This window comes from Gadus morhua, chromosome 20 (assembly GCF_902167405.1).
Source record: "Gadus morhua chromosome 20, gadMor3.0, whole genome shotgun sequence".
Taxonomy (NCBI): Eukaryota; Metazoa; Chordata; class Actinopteri; order Gadiformes; family Gadidae; genus Gadus; species Gadus morhua.
Genome location: NC_044067.1, coordinates 1,265,643 through 1,277,662, shown reverse-complemented (window position 1 = coordinate 1,277,662; position 12,020 = coordinate 1,265,643). Strand labels below are relative to the sequence as shown.

The 12,020-nt window shown below is 40.7% G+C and overlaps 1 protein-coding gene across 7 annotated transcripts in view; it reads left to right on the top strand.

The window, feature by feature from the left end:
- The window catches only part of LOC115533112 (MORC family CW-type zinc finger protein 3), a 267,109-nt gene extending 259,642 nt beyond the window's left edge, over nucleotides 1-7,467 (top strand). For 6 of the 7 annotated variants that reach the window (XM_030343378.1, XM_030343377.1, XM_030343375.1 and 3 more), the window contains 11 exons: nucleotides 2,823-2,923; nucleotides 3,210-3,317; nucleotides 3,552-3,680; nucleotides 4,090-4,164; nucleotides 4,295-4,343; nucleotides 4,546-4,632; nucleotides 4,791-4,836; nucleotides 4,942-5,014; nucleotides 5,089-5,791; nucleotides 6,060-6,121; nucleotides 6,233-7,467. In XM_030343378.1, the coding sequence (XP_030199238.1) occupies nucleotides 2,823-2,923; nucleotides 3,210-3,317; nucleotides 3,552-3,680; nucleotides 4,090-4,164; nucleotides 4,295-4,343; nucleotides 4,546-4,632; nucleotides 4,791-4,836; nucleotides 4,942-5,014; nucleotides 5,089-5,791; nucleotides 6,060-6,121; nucleotides 6,233-6,275 (1,476 nt within the window). In that variant the 3' untranslated portion in view covers nucleotides 6,276-7,467. The remainder of the gene's footprint in view (nucleotides 1-2,822; nucleotides 2,924-3,209; nucleotides 3,318-3,551; nucleotides 3,681-4,089; nucleotides 4,165-4,294; nucleotides 4,344-4,545; nucleotides 4,633-4,790; nucleotides 4,837-4,941; nucleotides 5,015-5,088; nucleotides 5,792-6,059; nucleotides 6,122-6,232) is intronic. The other variant, XM_030343376.1, reaches the window with a different exon arrangement.
- The last annotated feature ends 4,553 nt before the right edge of the window (nucleotides 7,468-12,020 follow it).

The window sequence follows — 12,020 nt, the reverse complement described above, 5'->3', positions numbered from 1 at the left end:
GGTCAGCGGATTCGTCGGCTTCGTGTGGACGGAAGGCCGAACTGTACAAGACCTTTGCGGTTTCGCCATGAAATCGGCTTCGTGTGGACGGGGCCTAAGTTGGTACATGTTTAGAAACCACTTGTCAGTTAGTAAAGGAAAAAAGAAAAGGGCGACAGGTAGGGCTGTCGCAATGATCGCAAAAATGAAATATCGCGATATTTAGAGCACACTGCGGTAGATAATGGGCCATCGCGATCACCGCATATGACCTGGTGCGAGTTGCGCGTTCATGAAACTGACCGTGGAATTCTAGAATGAAACGTGCGTTGCCATGATAACCATTCATTAACGTTCATTAATTTAGTAATGGTGAACTCGCGTTGGATAACGCGAGTAACGCGCCTAACCTGACGCTTGATCATTGTGTGGTGGTTCAACGCTTCCAACGCGTCAACGCGCCAACGCAGCTAGATGAGTCCATGTCCATGCAAGTGAACGGAGCGTTCCCTCTTCGTCATAACTATCAAACCAAACATCCTTCACATTCACCGAGCAAACATTATGAAAGTAAAATGCACATTTCTCGCTAAAAATATTTCCATAAACGCATTTAATGGCGTAACTATGTTACTATTTCCACCCAGAATAAAGATAGTTGTCGGCCGTGGCTGAGCTGGAGTCCGAGGTAGGAAACCCAAACGCCGCCGTGTTTGGGTGATAGAGCTTAGATCGGGTTTGATTAAATAATCTCTGATAAATAACAATAATCGGGTTAAATAACTTCACATGGTGTGTTTGGTGTGTTTCCAGCATTCGTAGTGTTGATCAGGAGAGAAATTGTCCGCCAAGACGTTGAGGTTGCTTAGCATCCAGAGACTCTGTCCATGCAAGTGAACGGAGCGTTCCCTCTTCGTCATAACTATCAAACCAAACATTCTTCACATTCATCGAGCGAACATTATGAAAGTAAAATGCACGTTTCTCGCTAAAAATGTTTCCATAAACGCATTTAATGGCGTAACTATGTTACTATTTCCACCCAGAATAAAGATAGTTGTCGGCCGTGGCTGCGCTGGAGTCCGAGGTAGGAAACCCAAACACCGCCGTGTTTGGGTGATAGAGCTTAGATCGGGTTTGATTAAATAATCTCTGATATAAATAACAATAATCGGGTTAAATAACTTCACATGGTGTGTCTGGTGTGTTTCCAGCATTCGTATCAGCAGAGAAATAGTCCGCCAAGACGTTGAGGTTGCTTAGCAACCAGAGACTCTGTCCATGCAAGTGAACGGAGCGTTCCCTCTTCGTCATATCTATCAAACCATTCTCCATGGCAACTGGTTCCACACAAACCTTCAGCTCCGTTGTGTCCGAAAAGTTCGCTGACAAAACTCCGGTTACGGGTGTGTTTTGAATTTAAATGTGCATTATCTCGCTTAAACGGCATTTAAATTTTTTTTGCAATAATATCGCATACCGCGATATTGCGCCCCCTGTTTTCACCGCGGTGAAAATTCCTCAACCGTGACAGCCCTAGCGACAGGGGGCGCCATAACTTGCAGTCAAACAAGAACGATCAGCCCCATTGTACTAGCAATCACAAGTCCGCTTCAAAGTGGCCCAGGGACTTGAAACATGGCAAACGGTGGCATTAGCATGTCAGCATGCTCATGGAATATTGTCAGCAGGAGTTGGCATTTGCCAGACGCATTTGCTTCTGAAAATTCACATGTGGCGACATGACTAGTCTAATATGTGCCTTTCAATTAAGGGTCCTACAAAACCGTAGTAGCCCTATTGTAATCTTTATTATTAGTTTTATTTATTTATTTTTCCTGACAAAATTCTCAAAAACTAAATGGTCAAAAGTTATGATTTAAGGACACCAAGGATATGATGTCAAATCATCATATCCTATTGAACGAACAATAGGTGGCGCTAAAACAAGCCTTTGAAGTGCAACATACTCAACAGGCTGCCATTTCCACTAGGAAAGTGCAATATGCATGCAACTTGTTATATATGCACCAATCATCATGATGAACAACTTTCAGAGTCCGACCCATGTGGTCAGATCATTAAGATTTAATGCAATGGCTACAACTTGTCGGATATGGTAAAAGCTTCAAACTCGGCAGACATGTACCAGGTGACTGTGGGACTACATGATGTGGAACTTATACCAATAAGGCTAAAGACGGCAGAAATATACAATTTAAAGAGAAATATAAGAATATCCCAGATGTTTAAACAGCTCTAACATTGTGTAAAAAATATAGGCTCGGCTGTCAATATAGCTACAAAGGGTAGATTCCACAGAATACCCATGTAAAATGTCAAGTCTATATCTGAAAAAGAATGGATGCATTCTTTGAAGTTGCCTTTCTAAACCGCGGCCTCTCTCCAAAGTGGCCTGGGCCTTAAAGCTGTACACATGTAATTCCGCAAACGTCCGTTTGACGATGGATTTGGCAAAGTATGCTTTAGAAACATGGTCGGTGATTGTTTTGATATTTAACTTCCGATAAACATTAACTTCCGTTTTTAAGGCATACCAATGCCATATTACCATACCGACCAAGCTCACCACACCTCCACTAACGGAATACATATATTTCTCAAAATATTATCTGATCTGCCCATCGTAGTCTACATATCCATGTAGTGGACCCAACCAACCATTATTTGACACAAGGCATGACATCAAATTTTGGAACCCTCATGTATTCACTATTCCACCACCATACTCAAACGTCGTGGTTGCTTGCAACTATATTTATTCCTATTATTCATTCTTTGGTGTTTGTGTTGGTAAACATTGGTATATGTGCTCCTAACAGGCTAGCAACAAGCAAGGCATCGGAGTCATTGGTGTGATTGAATGTAATTTTCTGGAACCGACTCACAACAAACAGGACTTTGACAACACCGATAAGTACAGGTAAGGCCTGTAGAATGGGGATGATCATCAATTATGATGTCACAGTCATGAATTCATTTGTGACATTTATCATCGGCATTTAGCAGCCATTTTTCCACAAAGCAATAAGCTGTGAAATCAGTGGTCTGTATGAGCTGGAAGAGGTTAGAATCTGGCTCAAGAGTGCCTACATGTAGACTGTTGATATTGGTGTTTGAGGCCAGAACCTCGGGTCAACCACCCTAACCACTAAAACTGTCCCTCTTATCAAGACACAAGTCTGACATTTTCTTTGTTTGTTTTACAGGAACGCCATCAGAAATGTTGCAATCAAGTTAGAAGAATACTGTAAAGAAATTCGGTTTAAGAGAAAGAACAGCAACCGCAGCAACAACGTACCCATTGAGGAGGAACAGTAAGTCCCAATAAGATCGCTTATCGTCATCATATGGTCCAAGTTGCCTGTTTGATCTTCAATGGCTGCAGCTAGATGTATCTCATTTGACCTGTTTGAACTGCATTCATTCACTGCTGCCTCATACTGTGGTACTTGTGGTTTGGTCAAGCTAAGCATCCTTATGCTGTCTACTGTCACTGGACGCTCTTATGAGGACGTTGTTGAGTGGTTCTGTGTACCAATGTTCTACAGAAAACGCCCGGATCAGAACTGGGCCCAGTGTGATAAGTGTCAGCAGTGGCGGAGGATGCCGGATGGAATTAACAACGATAAACTTCCTGAAGAGTGGTTCTGCTCCATGAACCCCGACCCTCAGTTCAGGTCAGAGAGCTGCAAGGTTCTGGGTTTGATCCCCGATGTTGACACACTGCATGTAGGCTGATTTGACCAAGAGGTCTTTGGGAATCAAGATGCCTTAATGCCAATCTAAACTAATTAACTGTAAATTGCTCTGGATAAAAGCATCTACTGAAATACTAGATGAGCATAGATGGGACATCTACGTGGCTTTCTTGAAATGAGTCCATATGCATCAACAACCACAATAAATGCAAGTCAACTGTTGCACTTTTCATTTAATTTTATGTTAAAATATATCTTTATTGTTCCTTAAAAAGGAGGATTATTAGCACATTGAATGATAAATCCAGATGCAAATAATTTTCTGTAGGGGACACAATCATTGTTATAACATTCATAGTGTTATACATTCATATCTCCCGTCATTCAGGCGCTGTGAGACGATGGAAGAGCCAGAGGACTCTGATTCAGAGCAGCAAACAAACCCTAAGACCTATAAAATACAGTAAGCTCCATCTTTAGCATTACTACTTCACTTAGCCTGGTACACAAACTCAACCTTTGTTGAGGTTATGGTTATGTCACCTGTATGGGGTATTTGGCGTTTCTAAAAATTGTTTTGTTTATGTTTACAGGGAGAAGGAGGAAAAAAAGAAACAAGAAGAGTTGAAAGAATTCAAAAAGGTGAAGAAAATGTCTTCAGATATAAATCATATTATACTGTATGTACTATTGTTCGAACAATAAGTGGTAATACAAATATTGATTATATTTTTACCATAATGATGTTTATTACATAAAAGACAAAAAACTATAGGTAGACTGAAAACAGTTTGTTGAGAAATGGTCTTTATTCATCAAGTCTTTTTCATCATGTGTCCACTAGTTTCAGGAAGAGAAAAGGCAACGGGAGCTTCTTCTCAAAGCCGAGTCCCTCAGAAGACTGAAGGAGGAGAGGGAGTGGAGAAAAATGGTGCGTGGTGTGCATGAAGTCGTTTATAGTTCTGCCTGACTTTTACAGATTACAGATATAAATATATAACTCATGTAGTGAATTACACATTGAATTATATCTCGTGTATATAGTCTTTCTACGATATACTAAAACTAAGTTTTGATCATGACAACAAGACCTCCACCCCGAACACACCACGGACACCAGGAAAGGGCGCTTCAGGTAAAATGCGTTTTTGTATTATCTGGGTGGTACATACTTTATTTTTACCGCCTGTTTTCTTCACCTTCTTTTCCTTGTAATATATTTCATATCATTTTTCTCTAGCATCTAGTTTGTCCACTAGCAGCAGTCAGCCGGTAATAACAGAAGTATTCTCGCTGTCAAAAACCCCCTCAAGGTATGAGTGCCTTTAACCCCCACATGTTTTTCCCTTTATTGTCTTGGAAAATCGTAATTTTGGTTTTTTTGAAGGCTGCAGCCTACGACTCCACAAAACGAATCCAAAAGACAGAAGCTGGATGGTCTCAAGAGAAAGTTAGTCACAGATATGAGTCCGAGCAGCTCTACGACCCCACCAACCCCTGTCCCTTGCAAGGACTTAAACATTGACGACAACCTATTGGAGGGCAGCAGTACTCCAGCACCGACGGAGCCCACCCTCCACCCGGTTGGAGTGAGGACAGAGAGTGACCCAAAGGTTCCCGTTTACGGGATGGCCTTCAGCCATGCAGCCTTGGAGGCAAGATCTACAGGAAATTATGCCACGGAGATGAGGGACAAATGCACCCAGATGCAAGGACCACGAGTGAAGGATGAGGAGGAGATGTACAGCAGCACAGCGGCTAACGATGGAGCTAAGGTTATGGAGGAGGGAATGATTAGCATCATCCAGGCCCAGGAAGAGCAAGACCAGCTCATGGAGCTCCTGCAGTCTGTGTCCAATGAGAGGGACTCCTTCAAAGAGAAGGTCGGGGAGCTCCATGCACAACTAGAGTTGGAGAAGCAGTGTGCAGACTGTCAGACAGCCAGAGAGAAGGCAGAGAAGCTGAGCAGAGAAAAAGAGGCGTTACTGGAGACCCATTCCCGCCATAACCAGGAACATGCAAAGCATTTTGAAGACTTGACGTGTAGATTGGAGAGAAGCAGCAACGAGATTGAGAAACTGCTCTTAAAGGTATGCTAATTTGATTTAGTAGGCTGCAGCTTTTTTTTTTTTGCTTTTCAGTGCCCAGCTTAGTCCTCAGATTCTCTGTGTACCTGACTGTCAGTACTAACAATTTGAACCAATAATTTTGCTGCAATGCATCTGAAATGCAAAAAGAATGATTGTGAGAAGGCTTTTGAAGCCTTTTCAGTCCGCAACCGGAAGTTTTATACAAATTAAATTAACAAGACTTGTTAATTTGACTTAGAACTTTAAACACCATGTGATTCCCCATTAGGTGAAGCAGTTGGAGGAGGAGAAAGCCACCATTTCTGCCGAGTGTGAAAAGAACAAGTCAAGGTTAGTCTCTCTCATTCAATCAATCAATCTATTGATTGTTATTAATTGCGTCCTTTTAAAAAGTACACAATAAGTATTGTTTTATTTCTGTTCCTCTCAACTCTGAAACAGTCTGACAAAGCTCAAAGATAAAATGGCTGATCTTTTAAACTGAACCAAGTGAACTACGAGTGCATTGAGGAGATATTGGAACAGGTACACCATAGAAATGGTCCTACTTCACAGCTATACCAATGACTAATGTTAGTTACAAAGCTGTTTGGGGTTAACTCTCCACCTATCTCACCTCACTGCCTTTCAGGTAGGTCAATGGATGTAAAGCAAGGTCACAACCTTCAGTGTCCTTCAGAGTCCCACAGGCACCTTTTGGATTTTGGCAAAGACAGCGTTTAGCTATACCGAGTAGTTGGCTAGGCTCCTGGATGACCTCAGCCTGTAAGAGTTCGTCTCGATTCCAGCTTTATTACCTTTTTTATGATTATAATATTGTAAACTGCTTATATTTTGATTACTCTTCGTGTTGGAAAATGTCATTCTAAATATTGTTTTGTAAGGGCTCTGATGTAAAAAAGATTTTGATCTCAGACCAGTCTCCATAAATAAAGCAGAAATGAAAATTAGGAGTGGGCAAGGTAACACGTTAATAATGCGTTAATGCAATAATATATATATATTTTCACGCAATATATACAAAATACAAAACGCATTAATGCACGTTCTCTTTATTTATTCTTATTTATTTATTTTTTGCCCACAGAATGTCAACATTCATATCAGAAATAATTGTGTTTTTTAGTTCCACTTACTTTACATTCAATTACAATTGTACTAATTAACTGCCTGTTTACAATTCCCAAATCTGTGGTGTTCCGTAAGTTTCATATTCAACCCACACTGAGTGAGTCAATAAAACTCTCAAGGTCACTTGGTCTAGTTTTTGCTTATTAAGTACATTTGGTATGAATGATAATGTGTCATTCCATTTGATAACCTAATTTCACCTCAATCGGAGTGGATTTAAAATATAATTTTAAAAGTGTAATTAATCGCGAGTTAACTCACAAATACTATGCGATGAATCGCGTTTAAAACTTTAATCGTTGCCCAGCCCTAATGAAAATATATATATTGTTTATGTCAATTGTTTGTAGATTTAATTGTATGAAACATAACATACATTTTATTGTTAAGATGGGAAAGAGTTTTTTTTTTTTGTATTCATAAAGTACCGTGTTATTTATTTTTGGGGTTTGTGTGCTGATTGTTGGGGTTTGTGCGCCGATTGTTGGGGTTTGTGTGCTGTTCATAACAATTATCAATATATTAAAGAGCAATTGAACCATAAACAACCGCAATCAATGCCATTTTATCAGTTACTGAAATAACCCCCCTATTTATAGATCTGTAAAATCCTATGTTTTTGCCATTCTCCCCAAAACACTGAATGTCCACTGAATCCACTCTGCTGCGAACGCAGGTGACGTTATTTTGGTGACGTCAGAGTACCTGTTCCGAGGTGGTCTGACGCCACGACCAAGGGGCAGCAGTGGACTGGTTTGTGTGGACGTGTGGAGCTCTGTCTGGGCAGCGGTGGACTGGTTTGTGTGGACGTGTGGAGCTCTGTCTGGGCAGCAGTGGACTGGTTTGTGTGGACGTGTGGTGCTCTGTCTGGGCAGTGTTGGACTGGTTTGTGTGGACGTGTGGAGCTCTGTCTGGGCAGCGGTGGACTGGTTTGTGTGGACGTGTGGAGCTCTGTCTGGGCAGCGGTGGACTGGTTTGTGTGGACGTGTGGAGCTCTGTCTGGGCAGCGGTGGACTGGTTTGTGTGGACGTGTGGAGCTCTGTCTGGGCAGCGGTGGACTGGTTTGTGTGGGCGTGTGGAGCTCTGTCTGGGCAGGTGTGGACTGGTTTGTGTGGACGTGTGGAGCTCTGTCTGGGCTGCAGTGGACTGGTTTGTGTGGACGTGTGGAGCTCTGTCTGGGCAGCGGTGGACTGGTTTGTGTGGACGTGTGGAGCTCTGTCTCGGCAGCGTTGGACTGCGGTGTCCGTGAGAAAGTTGTGCTTTTCGCGTTATACTCATTGTGGTATAAGGCCACAATGTGTGTGGATGGTGAAGCTCCATCTGAGCAGAGATTTATTTCATACCCGCGTCTGAGTGAGGGTTATAGTATAAAGCGGCAAGTTTTCCCCATGCAAAACAAATAAAATATATATTCTTCAATATGGCCTCAATTATGTATGACCCATAGGTAAAAGGACTATTTTTCAGTTTAAGGCTTTATTTATGAATGAAGGGTTAGGGTTAGGTAAGTAGAATTGCAGTATAAAAATGAATCTATATATTTCGTTGTGCATATTAATGCATTACAAGTCGCCTAAATATTTCATTGTATCATTGTACCTTTTTAAAAAAGCATTCTCTTCATCCTTCAGTAACGTCATATTTTGATGTACGTCAAATTATGGATCATTTACCGGTAATTACGTGTTAATTATGATCTGGTGAACATAGTCGCTTCAGTCAACAAGTGCCTAATAAACTTCATATGAATAGTTTACAAAGAAACAGTTTACATCAAATATAGGATGGCTTTCAAGGGCATAGGTTTGATTTTAATATTGGTAGGGGCGTTTTATTATTATTTTTCTACCAAAACACATGCTGCACACATGGGTACAAACTATTAAAAACGGTATACAGCTCGATTACGACCAAATGTATTCTCTTTTCAAGCTCATATACAGTATTGCAATATTTTCTGAGCCTGACCTTAGCTGTAGCAGCTTTTAACTTTACAAACATAATTTGCTAGGATACTTTTGAAACCAATTTTAAGACATTGAAGGCTTAGCCCAGAATCTTATTTTATATTAGGAAAATAAAATATTGATTACTGTTTGGGTACAGTCAAGAGCCAAAAGTATGATCGCCTATTCTGAAACAGACATTGCTTGTCCCAAACAATAATCACATCTTCAAAATTATACTGAACTGCATTTACAATCACTGCTACTGTCATTTGTCATCTTCATCCTTCCTAGCATGTGGACCTTTACCAATCTCCTTAGAAAATGTAATTAAAAAAACTTTACAAATGTAGCTACTCTGTTTAATGCCATTCAGTGAACTCTATCATCAAAAACACCCCAGTATGAAAGCCTAAAACGTAGTCTACACTGTTTACCTACTAAACCATTGTAGAGCCTTACCTGTGGACCTGTTGCTTCATCTGTCCTGCTAGTACCTGCTGGCTGCATAACTTTTCCTAATAAAAAGAGAAAATATATTGTCCATCTCTGATAATGTCGTTTGCTAATACTAATAAAACTGATAATGTAGGTTGCTTAGTTAAACTACATTTTAATAACGTTTCCCTCCAACTGTCTTTGTGTTCCAAACAATCAGCATTATAATCTACAACTTATTTTTTAATAAAAGCATCTTCATGACAATAATTTTTCTTTGTAGAATAATTTGGAGACTCATTAAAAATTGTTTGCAGTGCAGTTAAAGGTATTAACTGACTTAAATTAAATTACTTTGATTTAAATACCTTGTTGTCGTTATATTATATATATATATATATATATAGAATAAGAGCTCTAAACGTAGTCCGCTACACTGTTAAAACTACCAAACCATGGTAAGTCCTCACCTGTGGCCCTGTTCCTCCACCTGTCTTGCTAGCACCTGCTGATTCCTTCTCCTAATAAAAGATAATTTGATGCATAACGAGAACATATAGCTTGTAAATATATAACACTGCTAGTTTGATGAGTAAAACTGTAATGAAATGAACCTACTAGCTCAACGTTTCCAGTTTAGATATCACAATAATGTCTTTGTAAATATTTGTTAACGATTTATATTTCTGAGATTCCTAAGTTATCAATGCATGTGGTATTAATCTAAATATAGGTCCCCAAAAAAAGGTGCTCATCTTAATTTTATTTTCTTGGGAGAAATTTTAAACTGTGTATCACATAGCTACCAAGATGTATGACATGTTTAACCGTGTCACATAACCTAGTTAACAAGATGGATGACAATTTCAAGCGTGTATAACCTAGTTGACAAGATGGATGAAATTGTTAACAGTGTACTGTATAACATAGTTAACAAAATGGATTACATTTGTAACAGTGTACAACCTAGTTGAAAATATGCATGACATTTCTAACAGTGTATAACCTACTTAACAAGATGGATGACATTTTTAACTGTGTATAACCAAATAAAACAAACCGTTTAGGTGAGCTAGCAGGCGGGTAACCGGTAACGGTTGGGGTCGTCGTCGTGACTCGGGACCCACAATATACTTATCAAAGTCTACTAGTCTACTAATACATCAACATTATTCATAGAAAATTCGTTAAGGTTATCGGTTGACAATATCTCTAGTATGAGATTAGTGTTTAAGATATTGACTACTAATCACCTTCTCCACACCCGGTGAATGCGCTGCTTGGCGCTCCCGGGTCAAATCTTTAAAGGTTGGGTAGGTGATTTGCGAAACGCCAGCAGATTTTGAAAATACACAACTCAAATGGTCCTACCCCCTCTCCTTCAACGCTGACTCTGACTCCACCCATTCCAAGTACCTGGACGCGCAATCATGCACGAGCGCGAACAGAGATGCGCGAGAGCGAGCCAGGCTAGCGTAGGTTTTCGTTTAACAACATGGCACTACATTCAGCTGTAAGTTGCACCCAGTACCGCGGGAAGTAGGGGTGCTGGGGGTGCTGCAACACCCCCTGTCAGAGGCCCTGTCTTATCACAGAAAACGATCATTTCTAAAAACTCCGGCCAAAGTGGAGATTTCTGAAAACGCCGGTTATGTGTTGTCGTGTCAACGGGGAGAAACGGGATTTTAGATTCTGAAGCGTCACATTATACACCAGGAAATGCTTAACGTCATGTGAGCGCCCGCTGTACCGTATTGGTCCGAATATAAACACAAACCCCATTGTAAGACGACCTATATTTGGAAAAAAGATTTGAAGACCAGATCCGGTTTTTATGAATAAAAAAATTGTATTCATTGAAATAATATACGAAAATAAAAAGGCATCGAATAAAACACTGCAAAGCCACTAAACAGTAGTGCAAATAGGCCGTACTGATGTGTACACCAAAGACTATTCCTGACACTCCTCTGCCCCGCTGTGTTCGCTCTGGCTGTGGTCGCTCCGCACTGTTTCGGCCCGTGGCAAAGCGAGTCATCCTCGCTGCTGTCCAAGGCATTTTGAGACGCAGCATTTATTTAATGCTCATATGACCTAGTGCTGAAAAAAGGTTATGTGAAAAAGTGTGAGGGTAGCGGTGGTGCGCTAAACTTGTTCTGTGAGCAGCTGGATGTGAACGATCGATTTTCAACTGTGCGCGCATGCACTGGTGTAATTGAGCTGCGCTGCTATACATCTTTTTTATCAATGTAACGAGTTGCGAGTCTAGTGCAGGCTGAGTTATTTTTTTCCCAGCACCCCCTGCTGAGAATACGTTCTCGCTGCTATGGTTGCACCAGATGTTATAAACATTAAACGGTCACATAAATCTATTTTTAGAAAATGTATGTTTGTTTCATATAATTATATTGGAAGTCCTGGTTTTCACTAGGGTTGCCGCGGTGTGGACATTTTCACACCGAGTAATACACTCGTCTCCACACCGGTATTACCGAGTATAAACGGTATAAACTTTGAAACTAGGTCAACTGCCACACAAGCATCGGTTTTTAGACCCTTCTCGTCCTTCAGTTGCCGCCAACGTTCGAAAGCAGCGCCTAGGATTATTCTTGATTTCAGTTTTTCTCTTTCAGCGTTTTTATTATCAATTACTCTCTGAAAAAGAGTTTTCCTTCTCTTTGCTGGTGGTGGTGGGGATGGTGGCGTCTTGTCTG